At 39.4% G+C, this 20,061-nt stretch overlaps 1 protein-coding gene across 1 annotated transcript in view; it reads right to left on the bottom strand.

Annotated features, from left to right (window-relative positions):
• Window positions 1-20,061, bottom strand: part of LOC132183674 (transcription initiation factor TFIID subunit 2) — a 67,883-nt gene that overhangs the window by 37,991 nt on the left and 9,831 nt on the right. The window contains exons 5-8 of the mRNA XM_059597046.1: window positions 17,414-17,613; window positions 17,164-17,317; window positions 9,302-9,386; window positions 9,088-9,179 (exon numbers count right to left, since the gene is read on the bottom strand). Of these exons, the coding sequence (XP_059453029.1) occupies window positions 9,088-9,179; window positions 9,302-9,386; window positions 17,164-17,317; window positions 17,414-17,613 (531 nt within the window). The remainder of the gene's footprint in view (window positions 1-9,087; window positions 9,180-9,301; window positions 9,387-17,163; window positions 17,318-17,413; window positions 17,614-20,061) is intronic.

The raw sequence follows: 20,061 nt of genomic DNA, 5'->3' as shown, positions 1-20,061 counted from the left end.
TAGCCAACAGAATGCGGGGAGTCATGAATCGGGTCATATCCAATCCGCAAAACGCTTTTGTCAAAGGTAGACATATTTTGGATTCGGTGCTTATTGCCAATGAATGCCTGGACAGCCGTCTCAGATCCGGGGACCCCGGCCTCTTGTGTAAGTTGGATATGGAGAAGGCTTACGATCATATGAACTGGAAGTTTCTACTCTATCTATTAAGAAGGTGTGGATTCGGCGACAAATGGTGCTCTTGGATTGAGCATTGCATCTCGTCCGTGCGGTTCTCGGTGTTGATCAATGGTTCGCCCTCCGGTTTCTTTGTGAGCTCGCGCGGGGTTAGACAAGGTGACCCTCTATCGCCTTTTTTGTTCATCTTGGTCATGGAGGCTTTTAGTAGGATGATTAATGCCTCCATAAGCAGGGGTTTCATCAATGGGTTCTATGTGGGTGCTAGGGAGCATGAGCGGGTGTCGATCTCCCACCTTCTTTTTGCTGACGATACTTTGGTGTTTTGTGGGGCAGAACCGGAACATGTTAGATTTATTAAAGCTCTCAGTATAGGCTTTGAGGCGGTTTCCGGGCTAAAGATTAATCGGGCCAAGTCTGTTTTGGTCCCAGTCGGAGATTCAGTTGAGACGGATGAGCTGGCCGGCGTCTTGGGTTGTGGCACTAGCTCGCTTCCCTTGAAGTATTTGGGTCTTCCGTTAGGGGCTTCTTTCAAGCAGTTGGCTGTTTGGGATGATATGGTGGAGAAAATTGCTAGAAGGTTGGCCTCGTGGAAGCGTTCTTATTTGTCCAAGGGGGCGAGGCTCACTCTCATCAAGAGCACCTTATCCAACTTGCCCACCTATCTTCTGTCCCTGTTTCCCATCCCTATATCCGTGGCGAACCGTATTGAGAAGATTCAACGGGATTTTTTATGGGGAGGTTTCAAGGATGAACCCAAATTCCATTTGGTCAGTTGGCGCGAGGTTTGCTCTCCGATTTCTGAGGGAGGTCTAGGGATTCGGAGCTTGCGCCTTTTCAACCAAGCCCTCTTGGGGAAATGGTTATGGAGATTTGCAAATGAAGAAGAAGCTTGGTGGAGAAGTATCTTGGTGGCTAAGTATGGGGTGGTTTGGGGTGGTTGGCGTTCAAATGTTCCTCGTGGAACGCATGGGGTGGGGCTATGGAAATTCATTTGTGGGGTTTGGAGGTCGTTTCGGTGCCACTTCAGATTAGTTCCCGGTTTGGGGGGGAAGGTCAAATTTTGGGAGGATTGTTGGTGTGGCGAGACGCCCCTCAAAGAGGCTTTTCCGGGCCTTTTTATTATAGCCCGCAACAAGGATGCCTCCATTGCGGATATTCGGGAGTGTGTAAATGGGATGGTGCACTGGAACGTTACTTTTACCCGTAGTATCCATGATTGGGAGGAGGTGGCCTTAGCCTCTTTCTTCTCACTCTTGTATTCGTCTCCGATCCGGGGGGAAGGGGTTGACCGTATGTGGTGGATTCCTTCAAGGAAAGGGAAGTTTGAGGTCCGCACTTTCTACAAGAGGCTTGCCCTTAAGGAGCCTAATCAGTTCCCTTGGAGAAGGATTTGGCGTACTAAGGCTCCTTTGCGAGTGGCGTTTTTTGCTTGGTCGGCCGCTCTTGGGAAATCTCTCCCTCTGGATAATGTTCGGAAGAGAGGTATTGTTGTGGTTAATCGTTGTTGCATGTGTGAGGTGGATGGGGAGTCTGTGGACCATCTCTTCCTTCATTGTGGGGTCGCGCGCAAGTTGTGGGAGGTCATCTTCTCTCGCTTTAACTTGAGTTGGGTTATGCCTAGAAGCGTCATGGAGATGTTTGCCAGTTGGTGGGCGGGAGGTAGATCTAGTAGTGCGGTGGTTTGGAAGATGGCTCCCTTGTGTCTTCTATGGTGTCTTTGGAAGGAAAGGAATGCAAGATGCTTCGAGGATTTGTCGAGGAACCTAGAGGATCTTATTCACTTCTTTTTGTACACTTTATTCACATGGACAGCAGGATGGCTTGCTCCTTTAGTGATTGATTTTTCTGATTTTCTCTTTTTGTTCTCTTCTTCTTTCTCCCCTGCTTAGTCGCTCCTTTGTATACTTCCTGTGTACTAGGGTTGCGCCCCTCTGCGCTCTTAATGCATTATTACTTATCAAAAAAAAGAAGTTAGTCCCACATTTAGTAAGTGAATTGTCCAAATTGAGTAACTGGATTATAAAGGTGTGATTAGCACTCTCCCTGGGTCATTACACACTCTATTCCAAAAAGACCGAAAATAGAGTTTCATAAAACACTAGCTATCTCACAATAAAGAAAAATGATTAACGGTTTTCTCACTCTTTTTTTTATAAGTAATGTCAAATTTTATTAAAAGCGTAAGACGCCCAAGTATACAAAATGACCACCTAGAAAGAGAAAACAAAAAGGAAACAAAGACCCATAAAAGCCCAAAGGACCAACGAGCAACCCCACCCACACCATAGAAACCCACCAAACTACAAGTAGACACCCCAATAACACAACCCAAACCTCAAAATCAAGGGCTGTCAAGACCCACTAAAACCCAAGAGAAAAACCCCATCGAAAAACCAAGAGAAAACCCCATCGAAAACCCATCTCCTTCGCCCAACTCCCCCTCTTGCAAAACCACATGCTAAAGAAAAACCACCATCGGCACCTAAATTGTTAGTCAGATACGATATATATAGTCTCTCTAGTTATGGCATATTTTTGTATTATAGCTATAGTATCTTGTAATTAATAGGTAGATTTTTGTTGCCTTATTTGTTCTCCTAGATTGCTATAATCGCTGATATACAGCCTATAATTAGCTAGACAATTCCTATATAATATGAGAAACCCTCACATTGAGAGGTATTCAGTACAATTAACATGGTATCTGAGCCAAAATCATCTAAATTAGGGTTGTGATTTGAGTTTTCTGAGTTGGGTCGGGATTGTGCAGTTGGTCTCTTTAGCTGTCGGTAACTTCAGGGGAAGTTGTCGATTATATTTTGGTGGGTTCTAAAATGCTATTCGGTAGTTTCTGTTGAGGGTAACAGCAGTTTCTATTGAGGGTAAGTAATTTCTTACCAGAAACTACTCCTTGTGTGGTGATTAGTGGCTGTCTGCAGACTCTTTGGAGTGTGAAGTTTGTGGTGTCGGCGTTGTGTTCCCAACAATTTCGGGAGGATTTGGTGCTGTCAGCATGGTGTTCCCAGCGATTTCTGGAGGATTTGGTGCGGTGAGCGTGGTCGGCGTGGTGCGGTCGGCATGGTGTTCCCGGCAATTTGGGCTATCGGCGACTTCTGTCAGCGATTTGGGCTGTCGACGATTTCTGTCGGCTATTTGGTGTTGTCGGCGATTTCTATTTGAGTTGCAGACTGGTTTGGGTGCTGTTTGGGTGCTGGTTTGGGCGCTGTTTGGTTTGGGTTGCTGACCGGTAACTGTGTGGGCTCTTGGGTGCTGTTTGGTGGGCTTTGGCTTGCTGTTCAAAGGATTTGGTTGCTGTTTGGTTTGGTGGCCTTCTTGGGTGCTGTTTGGTGAGCTTGGGCTTGCTATCCAACAGGTCTAGTGGGCCTGTTACTTCTTTATCAGGCTTTACAATTTCTTATTCCATTTTTGATTTCAACATGTCTTCTAGCGAGACTTTTGAGGTCTGTTTTACTGGAAAAAAATTATTCTGCTTGGGAATTCCAGTTTCAATTGTTTGTTACGGGAAAAGAGTTGTGGGGCCATATTGACAGTAGTGATCCAGCTCCTACGGAGACTAAGGAGTTGGCTAACTGCAAGGTCAAAGATGCACATGTGATGTCCTGGATCTTAGGGTCTGTTGATCATCTTATTGTGCTCAATCTAAGGCCCTATAAGACTGCGAAGACTATGTGGGGAGTATTTGCTGAAGGTTTATCATCAGGACAATACTGCACGCTGTTTTCAGTTGGAATATGAGATTGCTAGTTACACTCAAGGCAATCTCTCCATTCCGGAGTATTTTTCTGGTTTTCAGAATTTGTGGGGAGAATTTTCTGATATAGTTTGTGCGAAGGTACCTGCTGCATCTCTCTCTGCTGTTCAGGCAGTTCATGAGCAGAGCAAGATATATCAATTCCTGATGAAATTGCGCTCTGAATTTGAGGTTACTCGCTCAAATTTAATGAACCGGGTTCCTTCTCCATTTTTGGAAGTTTGTTTTGAAGAATTACTTCGCGAGGAGCAGCGTTTTCTCACACAAGCTACGTTTCAACAAGATTCCAACCCAAATCCAGTAGCCTATGCAACCAATGGGAAAGGGAAGGGTAAGGATATGCGCAAGGTCAAGTGTTTCAGTTGCAAGGAGTATGGTCATATTGCAGCCAACTGTGCAAAGAAATCTTGCAACTACTGTAAGAAATAGGGCCACTTTATCAAAGAATGTCCTACTCGGCCTCAGAATCATCTAGCTACCGCCTATCAAGCTGCTGTGAACACCTCTTCTGCTCCAGTGATGTCCTCAGCTTCTTCTACAGCCGGATCAGCTGTGCTTACTCCTGAAATGGTCCAGCAGATAATTATGTCAGCCTTTTCCGCCATAGGGCTCCAAGGTAATGGTATTATTTCGTCTAAGTCTTGGCTTATTGAATCTACTGCATCCAATCATATGACTAGATCGTTTGATACTCTTTGCAATGTTCGTCCATATCATGGTTCATCCCATATTCAAGTAGCTAATGGGAGTCATTTAGCTATAAATGAAGTAGGAGATATCAATCCTTCATTTAGAGATGTTTATGTATCTCTTGGACTTTCTAATAGTCTTATTTCAGTTGGCTAGTTAGTTGAAAAAAACTGTGATGTCCATTTCTCTCGTGATGGTTGTCTTGTGCAGGATCAGGTGTTAGGGAAGATACTCGCGAAGGGGCCTAAAGTTGGTAGACTATTTCCATTGCACTTTTCAATTCCTAGTTGTTTATCTTTGGCTTGTATGACAGTTAACACTCCGAACGAAGTATGGCACAAACGTTTGGGTCATCCGAACTCTGTTATTCTGTCTCATATGCTAAATTCTAGTTTGTTAGGCAATAAAGAACGTGTTTCTAAAAATGTGTCATTTAACTGTTCTGTATGCAAACTTGGTAAGAGTAAGACTCTTGTGCTTTCTTCTCATGGTAGTCGTGCTGCAAAATGCTTTGATATTGTGCATAGATGTATAGGGCATTTCTCCTGTAATTGCTCATGCTCAATATAAATATTTTGTGACATTCATAAATGATTTCAATTGGTATACGTGGATCTATTTTCTTCGGGCCAAATTTGAGGTCCTGTTTGTTTTTTAGACCTTTGTAGCATATATTGAGAACCAATTTTCTACAGGTATTAAGATTTTGAGGTCTGATTCTGGTGGAGAATACACGTCCCATGAGTTTCATGATTTCTTACACCACAAAGAAATTGTCTCTCAGCGCTCTTGTCCTTATACTCCTCAGCAAAATGGGGTGGCGGAACGATAGAACCGACATCTCTTGGACATTGTTTGCACCTAATTGCTTGAGTCCTTTGTTCCTCCTAAATTCTAGGTTGAGGCATTATCTATTGCAGTTTACTTAATTAATAGACTGCCATCACAGGTCTTGAATTTTAATTCTCCTTATTATCGATTGCATCGTTAGCATCCTAGCTATCTTAATTTGCATACTTTTGGATGTGTTTGTTTTGTTCATTTACCTCCTCATGAACGTCACAAACTTTTTGCTCAACCTGTTAAATGTGTCTTTATGGGTTATAGTATTTCTCACAAAAGTTATGTTTGCTATGATCCTTGTTCTAACAAATTTCGTATCTCTCGTAATGTTGTTTTCTTTGAGAATCAATGTTTTTTTTTCTACACATGTTGAGTCATTGCCTGAGATTAGTATTCTACCTTGTTTTGATGAATTGCCTCCTCTACCTAAACGATTCAAACCTGGAATTGTGTATACTCGACGTCTACCGACTTTGCCCCTTCCCGAGACTGACCCTTCATCTGAAACTGTTCCAACAACTTCTCCTCAGATTGACCCGCCATCTAAGACAGTTCCTGAGTCTCGTACTCAATGATCTACCCAAGTATCACGCCCTCCTGAGGCTGTTAAATATGAATGTTGGCAGAAAGCGATGGATGAGGAACTTCGGGCTCTCCAGGACAATCATACATGGGACGTGGTTCCTTGCCCTCTAATGTTAAGGCCATCGGTTGTAAATGGGTTTACTCGATTAAGCTTCACTCTAATGGGACTCTGGATCGGTATAACGCACGATTAGTTGCTCTTGGGAACAGGCAAGAATATGGGGTGGACTATGAGGAGACATTTGCTCCGGTGTTGAAGATGACCACAGTGCCTACGGTTATTTCTATTGCCGCCTCCCAAGGCTGGCCACTTCACCAGATGGACGTCAAAAATGCTTTTCTTCATGGTGATCTCAAAGAGGATATTTACATGACTACTCCTCCGGGTTTGTTTTCTTCACCATCTGCTGCTGTGTGTAAGTTAAAGCAGCCTCTCTATGGCTAAAAACAGGCTCCCCGGGCATGGTTTGAAAAATTCAAGTCTACGCTGCTTCACTTCTCCTTTGTCCAAAGTCAATATGACTCCTCTTTGTTCCTTTGCAAGACTCCGACTGGTATCGTTCTTTTACTTGTGTATGTGGATGATATTGTCATTACTAGCACTAACTCCAATTTGATTGGCCATCTCAAGCAGAATCTTCAGGCTTCTTTTCATATGAAAGACCTTGGTCCTCTTATGTATTTTTTGGGGTTAGAGGTGCACACCGATTCTTCAGGTTTATTCTTGAATCAACATAAATATACCCAGGACTTGATTAGCCTGGCTGGTCTTCAGGATTCTTCTTCGGTGGATACTCCTATGGAGGTTAATGTGAAATATCAAAGTGAGGAGGGTGATCTTCTTTTTGATCCTACTGTGTTCCGACAGTTGGTAGGCAGTTTGAACTATTTGACTATTACTCGGCCTGATATATCCTTCGTTGTCCAGCAGGTTAGCCAGTTTATGAAAACTCCACGTCAACTTCATTTAGCTGCAGTTCGCCATATCATTCGCTATCTTCAGGGGTCACCTGGCCGTGGGTTGTTCTTTCCAACCAACTCTCCTCTTCGCCTTGTTGCTTATAGTGATGCGGATTGGGCCGAATGTCCTGATACTCGGCGGTCTGTCACGGGTTAGTGCATATTTCTTGGTGATTCTTTGATTTCTTGGAAGAGTAAGAAAAAAGCTCACGTTTCTAAATCATCTACTGAATCCGAATACCCGGCAATGTCTGCTACTTGTTCTGAGATTGTTTGGCTTCGTGGGCTTCTGGCTGAGCTTGGTTTTTCTCAATCTGATTCTACTCCTTTTCATGCTAATAATACTAGTGTCATTCAAATAGCTGCTAATCCTGTTTACCATGAACGTACGAAGCATATTGAGGTAGACTGTCATTCTATTCAGGAAGCCTTGGACACTTGTATTATATCTCTTCCTCATGTTTCCACTGATTTCCATATAACTGACGTATTCACGAAGGCCATGACCCGACAGCGTCATCAATTCCTTGTGGGCAAATTGATGCTTTTATCGACCAGCATCAATTTGAGGGGAGATATCAGTCAGATACGATATATCTTTCTAGTTATGGCATATTTTTGTATTATAGCTATAGTATCTTGTAATTAATAGGTAGATTTTAGTTGATTTATTTGTTCTCCTAGATTGATGTAATTGCTGAGATACAACCTGTATTTAGCTAGACAATTCCTATATAATATGAGAAACCCTCACATTGAGAGGTATTCAGTACAATTGACATGAATGAACCACCGAAGTATATCCATCAAACCGAGCTGACAGAAAACATCCGACCAAGCAACTCCCAAAGAAACCACCACCACCAACCAATTTTGTGGCACTTCAACCTGCTGGAACTCCTCTTCTTACACATGCAACACCAATCCACCACTATGATATGCCACTTCCTTAGATATCGGTCATCCAAGCAAAGAAAGCCACCCCTCAAGGAGCCTGATGCTGCCAAATACTGCTATCACGAGAAAGTAAGGCATTATAGAACAATCTGACTTCAAATATCCCTTTCTTAGAAGAGACCTAACAAAATTTATCTTCACAAACCCATCTTAGTCTTATGAAATACAACAAATAAAAGAACGAAGTAAGGAAATCCCCACCCAGTCATGTGTCGCTCTGATAAAATTAACATTTCATTGAAGAGTCATTAGAAAACTAAAGATGATCTGCATTGACGCATCCTTAAAGTGTGCCATACTGAGTAACTCTAAAGAAGCTACCTTTAAAGTGTGATCCCCATACCTAAGATCATGCCACAACCTTATCTTAAAGTCAACACCCACCTCAAATATAGTAAATCTAGAAAACTTCCCCCAACCCTCGTAACACTACCCACCCCACGAACTGCCATATTTAAAATCCACAATCAATATCCACAGAGTCTCTTTCATAAGAGTAGCGCCATAACCACTTAACCAAAAGAGCTCGGTTGGAGACAAAAGTCAATATATTATTGAATGGAAGGAATAGAAAGAACAAGAAAGTCCTCCAAGAAAATACAAAATAAAACATGCATAGATTGATGATAGAGGAACAATTCAATACCTTGAAGATTTCCTCTATTTTTTTTTTTTCTTTTTTTTTTTTGGTAATAAGGAATAGACCTTTGAACAAGAAAACAGAGGGAACAACCAAATGATGAAAAATCCCTCAAAATGCAGAACCAATAAAAAGATATTGCATTGGCATAAACTGTGATTACCCAAAAACATGATTTGTAGGCTTAGAATGAAAAATGGAAAAATAAATTAAAAAATAATAATAATAATAATAAATAAATAAAAGAATAACAAGCAGCAAGGGTGAAGAATACTGAAGATAAAAGTGACCAAAGTTTTTAATGTGCTTTTCCCTCATGTAATAAATCCGTCTCCCGACAAGTTGGCAGCAGCCATAAGATGCACTTTACTCTCTATTTGATTCACCACCTCAATGTAAACAACTAGTAACAACAGACATTAGATATGTGGTATGTGCATGTACTAGTAGAAAAGCAAACCTTGTATCGCCGATAACGTGCTTCATTATTCCCCAAATTTTTCTTGATAAAGTAATCAGTCAAGAAACCAGCAAGACCATCCAACAGCCATCCTGGACAATGGGCATTAATCAATTACAGAATAAAATGGATGTTCTCAACCCTTAATCAAAATAACTTAGTTCCAATAATCTAAATTCAGAACTCTACAAACCGACATAATCCACCAGCTTACCATCATTTGGTGCCTCAGGAGTGATATATACACCAAACCACTGTCTTGCAAGGGCATAAGCAAGTTTAATCCTTGTATCTATGGTCTGCCACGACAAATATTTACGCATCGACGTAATGCACAAATAGAAAGGAAACCAAGGGAAATACAACTGTTAGTTCAAGTCAGTCCAAAAGACAGTCATTGACAAGAAAAAGGAAGACACATTCACGCAGGATACAACAATCCATTTTTTATATATAAGTAGGAAACTACAATCATATAAGGCGTCAAATTCTTTTATATGCCTTTAAAATCACAAAATAACACACCAATAAGAATAAAGAAGGCCTGATCATGCATGAAAGCACAATTGAGGCTTTAAAATCACTAATTGATGTCAGGAACACATGCAGACGTAGATTTACTTCAATTCTCTATTGAAGCCTAAGTTTCTTAGAGCTAAAGAAATGTAAACCTATTGGTGATGAGTTTAAGTTTCATCTAGAGATGGTTTCCATAGGCAATGTGGGGGATGTGGAAGGTTTGGCTAGCATTCTTGGGTGTAGAGTGGCTTTATTGCCGAAGAAGTATTTGAGTCTTCCTTTGGGAGCTCCTTACAAGGCTTCTACCATTTGGAATGGTATTGAGAAGATGGCACAGAGGTTGGCAGGGATTGGAAGAGGCTTTATTTATCGAAGGGAGGCAAGTTAACATTGACAAAAAGTACTCTTTCTAATTTACCAACGTATTATTTGTCCATTTTCCTTATTCCGGTAGGAGTGGCAAATCCACCAGAAAAACTTTAGAGGGACTTTCTTTGGGGAAGTATTGGTGACAAGTTTTAAGTTTCATCTAGAGAAGTGATCGAAATTATGTACTCCGATCATTTCAGGAGGTTTGGGGGTGAAAAATCTGATTTGGTTTAATCAAGCCCTTTTGGGTAAGTGGTTGTGGAAGTATGCTACGGAGATGGAGGCTTTGTGGAGATCGGTTGTGGACATTAAATATGATATTTTAAGGGGAGGATGGGGAACCCTTAGTGTGGGAGGGCGAAAATGTATTATGGAGGGAGCGTGAAGGTTTTTCTAAACACGTGAGGTATGAGGTAGGAGATGGATCTAAGGTACGGTTTTGGTATGATCTTTAGTGTGGGGAGCAATTTTATGAATTATTCACTATTGCTCGTGGTAAGGATGCATGGGCGGCAGATCATATGCAATTCCGGAATGGAAACACTCATTGGAATATTTTCCTTACAAGACTTGTGCATGATTGGGAGGTAGAAAGTGGCGTTCTTTGTGTTGAAGGTGGTTTTTTAGGGAAAATTTTTTTTAAAAAAAGTAATGAAAATTTATCAAAAGTACAAAGGTGTGCAACCCAAGTACACGTGAAGTATACAGAGATAACCCCAAAAATGTAGAAAAAGAAGAACAAAATCCAAAAATTCATAAAAATTAGAAACAACCAAACTATTTCATGCTACTCTCCAAGTATAAGGGGATTGGAATATCATCTTCTTCAACTCTAACATCACAGTCTCACGATCTTCAAAGCTCATTGCGTTCCACTCTCTCTAAATACACCACATTAAACATAAAAGAGCCAACCTCCACATTTTCAAAGCAATACGGTGTCCCAACTGTCCCCTCCAACTCACCAATAACTCGCTCACCATACCCTTGCAACAACCGGAAAAGCGCACTCCACAATTTTGTTGCCAACTCACAATGAAGAAGAAGGTGATCAATAGACTCCCCACTTCTCTTACACATAGAACACTAAGGCACTATAATAACATTCATCTTTCATAAATTTTCCAAAGTTAAGATTTTGCATAAATTCTTCGTCCACACAAAGAATGCCACTATCAAGGGAGCCTAAACTTTTCAAATACTCTTCCACAAAAAAAGAGAACTTACCGGAGTAGATAACACCTAATAGTAAGCCTTAACTTCAAACAATTTCCTTTTAGAAGGAATCCAACAAATTTTAATCTCACTTCCTTGCCTTACTCTTTGAGAATATAGCAACTCAAAGAAAACAGAGACCACTTACTTCCACCTCCCAATCATGCACAGGCCTTGTAAAGAAAATATTTCATTCTGAAACTGCATATGATCCTCCACCCACGCATCCTTACCATGAGCAATAGTGAATAATTATGGAAATGAGAACTTTAAAGGCAACTCATCACACCAAACACCATGCCAAAACCGTATCTTAGATCCATCTCCTACCTCATACCTCACATAGAAAAACCTTATCACCCCCTCAATATTCATTTCCACACTGCCACACCATATGGCCCCCCAACCTCCTTAGAACACCAACATCCCCTCAAACTATCATATTTAATTCCACCACTCATCTCCACAGGGCCTACCTCTCCATAGCTTTCACAACCACTTACTCAAAATGGGTCGATTAAACCAAATAAGAAAGTCCCTCTAAAATTTTCGACCACTTCACTAGATGAAACTTAAACTCATTACCAATACCCCCAAAGAAAGTCCCTCTAAAGTTTTTCCTATCGATTAGCCACTCCTACCGGAGTAGGGAAAAGGAAAAAATAATACGTCGGTAAATTAGAAAAAGTATTTTTTATCAAAGTTAACCTGCCTCCCTTTGGTAAATAAAGCCTCTTCCAACCCGCCAACCTATGTTCCATCTTCTCAATGCCATTCCAAATGGTAGAAGCCTTATAAGGAGCTCCCACAGGTAGACCCAAATACTTCATCAACAATGAAACCACTCTACACCCAAGAATGTTAGCCAAGCCTTCCACATCGCCTATAGGAACAATCTTTGACTTAGACAAGTTTATCTTCAATCCCAACACCGCTTCAAAGCATAAGAAAAGACAATGGCAGTTACAAAGTTGTTCACAACTAGGCTCACAAAAGATCAATGTATCATCTGCAAACAACAAATATGACACTATCATCTCCTCATGATTCCTCGATCCCACCCAAAATCAAGATGAAAGCCTACTATCTGCCATAGCAGATATCATCATGCTTAAACTTTGGATAATTTACGACAAAGCAATGTTATTTAGTGGAGTGGTGTTGTATGTATAAGGAATGTGAAGAGTCTATTGTTCACTTTCTTCATTGTGAGGTTGCAATAGAATTGTGAAGTGTGTTTTTCCAATTGTTTGGTGTTTGCTTGGGTTATGCCTCAAAGGGTGAGTGAGTTGTTGGTGAGTTCGAGGGGACAATTGGAAAATCGTACTGCTTTGAGAATATGGAGATTGGAGCCTTTGTGTTTAATGTGGTGTTTTTGGAGAAAGTGTAACGCAAAGAGCTGTGAAGATCGAGAGAATGTGGTATTAGCGCTGAAGAAGATGATGTTAGAATCCTTTTATACATGAAGAGTAGCATGGAATAGTTGTCCGTTTTTAATTTTTCTGATTTTCTAGAATTTTGTTTTTCTATTTCTATAATTTAGTCGTTCTCTTGTATACTTCATGTGTACTAGTATTGCGCCCCTTTGCACTTTTAATGAATTTACATAACTTATCCCACAAGAAAAAAAAAAAGATCACAAAGATATAGGCCTCGTTTACAATGCTTTTTGAGGAAGCTTTTTTTCTTTATAGCCAAAAAGCAAAAGTATTAACAAACAACGCCGAACACAACACTCATAAAACACTCAAAACTACTTTTACATTTATGTCACATTAGAACACCTTTTCAACCAAAAAGTATTAAGCACTTTCTAAAAAGTTTTATCAAACGAATCCATCCTCTTTCTTCTTGGCCTCTTTGATGCTTTTTTTTTCTTCGTATTTTTGAGGTTTGCACGGTATTAAATCAAGATAACTTTTTCCAATCTTCAATCTCATACTCTATTCTCGAAGCCAATTCATTTTCATGCTGTGTTTGGTCGATGAGAAAACAGAGAAAATGGCTAAACAAGTCTCTGGATTTCAAAAACTCCAAAGGAGGAGAAAATGGCTAAACAAGTCTCAAGATTTCAAAAACTCCAACACGGATCAACAAGCTGAAAATAAGGCCCAAACATAGCAAAAATAGGCTACTACACATGATGGCCCTACACGAATAATGTGAATCCCAAAAACCTAATCCAGCCAAGTGAAACTAACCAACAGCGGTAGGTTCAGCTTGGTTTAGTTTCCAATTATTGATTGGTTGAATTTGGTTTGTTTGGCAGATTCTACCTGCTAACACTAGTGGTTTTGTAACCAAAATCAATAACATTCAAACCGATCAATGCCACCCCTAGACAAATCCTAGTCGTACATAATAAAAACAAAAAAAGAAAGACTCAAATACCTAATAGTGCCGGTGAAAACTATTGTGCCACAATACTATGTGCTAAATTTTCAGTTATTCCAAAAGTTTAAGCTGATAGGAAGAAGTAAATTTCATCACTTAATCATTACTTTAACCCTCCCCCTAACGTGTATGCTCAAACTTATTTTTAATGGGTGAGACCTAAAACGTTGAATTTAATTGAAATGGGAGCTAAATTGACAGAATCAATGTTTGAATTCAGAACCTTTGGTTCTTATACAATATTAAATGATCAGTTATCCCAAAAGCTTAAGCTGATAGGAAAATGTAAATTTAATCACTTAATCATTACTTTAACACTATGAACATCAATTTTTTCCTAGATCGATCATAGATTAAAGTGGTGAGTAGTTTGCTACTTAGAACTTCAGTCTTTTAGGTTGTCTTTCTTTCAATATAGAATCGTTTCAAGAAAGTATATTCCACAACATCCAATATTTCGTGCAACCTGAAACAAGACAACAAAAAAACATTTCTGTCAAAGAAGCTAACCTTAATGGATAGAAATGGCATTTTCTTTTGAACACAGAAACCATTTTCCGCCTCGCTTAAGTTCAAAAAAAATAATCTACCCTCCATCCCTCCTATTTCCGACCATTACTCAGCTTCAACCTACCACCATTCATCGACTAAACTTCAAAAGTTCCCACACCAATGGCCACCCTATAGCCGCCCCACCTCCACGACCATCATGCCTTCAACCACTGACAGCTACCCATCGCCTAAACTCTTCGACTAAGGACCGCAAAGACAGCTTGTGGCATCATGGCTTAGCGCTCTAGCACTGGGCCACGAGGATAGCTCCAAGACCTAAAGCATGCTCCTTGGCACAACACTCATTGGTTCCAATCCGACATGGTCGCGCCATGACACACGAGTAAATTTTGTATGAGCTCACTGAGTTGAAATATCTTCTTATGTAAGACCAAGACTCATCAAACCTCTCATTTGCTTTCATCACTCAAGTTAGACAATTTCATTAATTTTGAATTAGTTAACTTTGGTCATTTGAGTTGGAGGGGTAGGATTTGTGAATTTAGTTCATGAAAATTGCAAAATTTTTTTTTTTTTTTTTTTTTTTTTTTGGGAACAAAGGGGCACAATTGTAACACCCTAGTCCCATTGGGAAGAGTTGAGTAACCCACATAGAGTAGGTCATTTATAAGAGATAGCCATGCATGTTAAGTCACACATTACCTAATTACTAGGTGAAACTGGGCTTTATAATGAATTATAAGAAAGTTCCAAATTGACTAGTCATTTTAAGGTGATAGCATAGATGTAGCTATCGCTTTTCCCTACGTCATTACAAATGATATCAAAGCCACCTAGTAACTCCAGGTCATGTGCTACTAGAGCACTGCATAACATGGCCCTAACGAGAACGTCAGGAATTTAAGAGGGAGTTACCATATTGGAAAGAGGTGAGTAACCCACATAATGTGTATAATTTATAAAAGATGGTCACAAGTACTAAGTCTCACATTGCCTAGTTATTAGGTAAAACTGGACTTTATAATGAACTCTAAGGAAGCTCCAAATTGACTAGTCCTTTTAGGGTGATAACGCAGATGTGGCTGACGCTTTTCCCTAAGTCGTTACAACAATGGTATTCAATTTTGAATTGTTTCAGGTACATTGGTGGAGTAATGTTTTCCACATAATACATTTCTCATCAAAATAAAAACAGCCTTAGTTACTTTACTTGATTTTTATGCCATCATGTCATTCTTCTATATTAATGTCAGAACTGTCTATTAAATTCCTCAAATATTAAATGATGAACACACTTAAAAGAACAATATCCGTATGCAAGGCTCACTATAATAGAGAAAGCTTAAAAGACAATGTATAGCAGACCATGTCCAAGATAATGATCCAAGACAAATTTAACTTCATAAATTCTAACAAAAGAAAAGAGAAAAGGAAGGGGGGAGGGTCGATGAGCACATCTATCAATAAAAGTGTGAAACAGACTATACATTACCTAATCATTTTATTTCATATTAAGAATGAAGTTTGGGAACAAAGGGGCACAATTGTAACACCCTAGTCCCATTGGGAAGAGTTGAGTAACCCACATAGAGTAGGTCATTTATAAGAGATAGCCATGCATGTTAAGTCACACATTACCTAATTACTAGGTGAAACTGGGCTTTATAATGAATTATAAGAAAGTTCCAAATTGACTAGTCATTTTAAGGTGATAGCATAGATGTAGCTATCGCTTTTCCCTACGTCATTACAAATGATATCAAAGCCACCTAGTAACTCCAGGTCATGTGCTACTAGAGCACTGCATAACATGGCCCTAACGAGAACGTCAGGAATTTAAGAGGGAGTTACCATATTGGAAAGAGGTGAGTAACCCACATAATGTGTATAATTTATAAAAGATGGTCACAAGTACTAAGTCTCACATTGCCTAGTTATTAGGTAAAACTGGACTTTATAATGAACTCTAAGGAAGCTCCAAATTGACTAGTCCTTTTAGGGTGATAACGCAGATGTGGCTGACGCTTTTCCCTAAGTCGTTACAACAATGGTATTCAATTTTGAATTGTTTCAGGTACATTGGTGGAGTAATGTTTTCCACATAATACATTTCTCATCAAAATAAAAACAGCCTTAGTTACTTTACTTGATTTTTATGCCATCATGTCATTCTTCTATATTAATGTCAGAACTGTCTATTAAATTCCTCAAATATTAAATGATGAACACACTTAAAAGAACAATATCCGTATGCAAGGCTCACTATAATAGAGAAAGCTTAAAAGACAATGTATAGCAGACCATGTCCAAGATAATGATCCAAGACAAATTTAACTTCATAAATTCTAACAAAAGAAAAGAGAAAAGGAAGGGGGGAGGGTCGATGAGCACATCTATCAATAAAAGTGTGAAACAGACTATACATTACCTAATCATTTTATTTCATATTAAGAATGAAGAAATTTTTTTATCATTCATCAAATGGCAATAGGCAGCAAAACAATGGAGTGTAGCCTTCCCTCCCAAGAATGGACAAAATGTATATATAGACTTTCTATCCTTTACCAAGTAAGCTCAATATATTGATCAAATCCAATTCCTGGAAGGTTATAATAAATTGAAGACAGAAATTATCAGAAAAACAAAACAGTAGTTCTTAAATAAATGGTTGAAATGGTGTAATTGACTGGTCACAGCCAGAGAGAATATGTAACAGGTCAATTGTCTCGTACAACAATTTTACATTTGATCGTTGCAATAGCTCAATATTTGCTTAGCAGATTAATGCTTAGATGAGCCATAACTACGCTACCACCAAATTCCCATTGTTGGTATAACCTATTTTCATCACCTTCCAATGTCTTTTGCATTTAAAGCAACGGCCCCATATTAGATTCATAAAGACAAACTTGCATAAATCCATCTACTCACCCATCATATATTCAGCAAACATCCATCTATTTCCCCATCAAAAATTCAGCACGGATGCATATGAGAAAAAATTTAAAAATTCAACAACAATTTGGAATACACTCATCAACAATAAGAGATCAAGGAATGACCAACCTGATCAATAACCTTCTCATCAAATAATGCTTGAGAACTAAAGATGCTCATAGAAGCCCCCAAACTTAGTGAGGATACTGCCATCTCAGGCTCTACAAAAACTTGCTTGTATGACTCAAATGGAAAGTCCATCGAAAGGTAATCCTTGTAACAGCTATAAAAAGTAAGCACAATGTCAAGATATGATGTAAAAGTATAAGGCACGTCTTGAGATCAGACCAACAACAGTCACATAACAAGGATGAGAAACCTGAATGCACTGTGAAAAAATTCCACAGTATTCTGAAGCTTGGACATATTAGCAGACAAACACATATGCGTTATGCATGTAGAGTGGCGATCCAGAAGGATTTCAAATGGTGCAACTGCCACAGATATCCACTGAGCAGCAACTGGAACGTTTAATTTATATACGTATGTTTTCCGAGGGGGATTATCCTTGCTCAAAACCTGCAAAATACAAATTGCACTATTTAAAATGTTCAATAAAGAGGAAAAAGATTTGCACTACTTGATTACCTATCAAAAAAATAAAGTGAAAAAAGAAAAACACTAAATGCCTGATTGATTCAACAATGCAAAAATAAACATTGGATGACTTGATTGCAAAAATATAATAACACATCAATCCTTGAGGAAGGTATCGTTCCTCCACAACAATGATTAAGAGAAGCACCTAAAATGTTAGTCAGTTACCATGTGTCAACGACCCATGTGCCAGACCATCCAAAAGAACCACAGACCAGAGATGCTCATGACAAAATAAGGAATAAAGCTTAAGTTTTTCAATTATAAGCAAATTAAGCCAAACAATAGATTATGCAAAAGAAAAATAAAAGTCAAAGGCATAAGTGCCTAGACAAGCTAGAAAACTGACATCAAAGCTAGCTGTGCAGAGTTAGCAAAGTTATTTATCTACATTACACGGGTATCCACATGTTATAATTTTTCTTTATCATTAAAGAGGCATCCTTTCCTTTTGTAAGTAAATCAATCTCAATATAAAGGGCTTTCAAGGGCCAAGTATACAAGAACACATTATGTTACATAATTACTAACTTCTAATATTTAATGGTTAGCACAAGCAAATGAAAATAAACATTTATCTGAAATCAAAGTTTTGTTATTAAAAGAAGGAAAAAATGAAAAATTAGTTCCTATGATTTACCTGATTTACAATTAGCTCCTTGTTGTATTAAAATAAACTTAGAGGTCCCTAAGGTATTACAAAAAAACAATTTAGTCCCTACAATCAAATTTCATGCACTAATTTAACAGATTCCATCAATGTAACACGAACTTAAATAGGACAAGTGTCACAATTTTATTGGCTTTGACTTTTTACACTATCAAAATCTGATAAGTCAAAAAACGAAATTTGACTATAAGGACTAAATTGTTTTTTTTTTTTCTTTTTTCGCATACCTTAGGGCCTCTGAGTTCATTTTGATACCACAATGAGCTAATTGCAAATCAGGTATACCGTAGGGACCAATTTTGCAGTTTCCCTTAAAAAACCTTGGTCACTCTGGTGTGGATCTAGTCATTACTGCGTAACAAGCAGAAAACACAAATGTCACTGCCACCTCATACTTAAGGCAGGAAGAACACTCCCTTTCTTTTTCTCCTTTTTTTTTTTTTTTGTTTAGTTGGGGGTGGGCTGAAGCTCACAAGCCTTCTAAGCCCAAGTTGGCAAATTTAGGCAGTAGACTGCAAATTACCCAACCCACTTTCAATTTGCTAATCCAGCAGCAGAGCTTGGTTCACAAAATCAAGCTCGATTCAAGGTAATAGCTCCATCTCTTAATTTCAATTGAAGACAAAAAAAACAACTCACCAAATTTTCTAGACATATATGCCAAAATAACCAAAGCCAACTCTTCTAGACATATATGCCAAAAGCAGGTTTAGTGCTTTCCATGAGGGAGGGATGTTTGTAAAGAGCCTCAACGCTTCTTTCATTTCGCTTATTCCGAAGATCCCTGGTGCCACCAATCTCAAAGATTTCCGCCCGATTAGCCTTGTGGGAGGTATGTATAAAATTATTGCCAAGGTTTTAGCAAACAGATTGAAGGTTGTGTTGGATAAGATCATTTCCAAGTCGCAAAATGCCTTTATCAAAGGTAGACAGATTCTAGATCCCATATTGATTGCTAATGAATGCCTTGGTAGTAGGCTGAGATCTGGGGAGCCAGGGGTCATTTGCAAAATGGACTTGGAAAAAGCTTATGATAATGTGAATTGGGGCTTTTTGTTGTATGTGCTAAGGAGATGTGGTTTTGGAGGGGTTTGGTGTTCTTGGATTCAACATTGCATTTCCACGGTGCGGTTTTCGATTCTGGTAAATGGGTCTCCCGAAGGTTTTTTTAGCAGCTCCAAGGGTTTGAGACAAGGGGATCCTCTCTCTCCTTTGTTGTTTGTGTTTGTGATGGAGATAGTGAGTAGGATGATTTCGGCAGCGGTTCAGAGGGGGCTGTTAGAAGGCTTCAAAATCAGCAACACTACAGTCTCTCACCTTTTATTTGCCGATGACACCTTGATTTTCTGCAATGCCAGGCCTGCCCAGTTACGTTACCTGCGGTGTTTGTTTCTGTGGTTTGAAGCTGTTTCAGGGTTGAAGGTTAATTTGGCTAAATCGATGCTTATTCCGGTGGGGAATGTGGAGCACGTGGATATGCTAGCCGGTATCCTAGGGTGTGAGGCGGTTACCTTGCCAGTGAAGTATCTTGGTCTCCCATTGGGAGGCTCTTATAAGTCCAAGCATATTTGGGATGAAGTTATTGAAAAGATTGAACACCGGTTAGCCAGTTGGAAAAGGTTGTATTTATCGAAAGGGGGCAGGGTCACCCTTATCAAGAGTACCCTTGCTAATATGCCCACTTATTTTTTGTCTCTTTT

This window comes from Corylus avellana, chromosome ca6, assembly GCF_901000735.1.
Source record: "Corylus avellana chromosome ca6, CavTom2PMs-1.0".
In the NCBI taxonomy this organism is placed as follows: Eukaryota; Viridiplantae; Streptophyta; class Magnoliopsida; order Fagales; family Betulaceae; genus Corylus; species Corylus avellana.
This window is presented reverse-complemented; position numbering and strand designations above follow the sequence as displayed.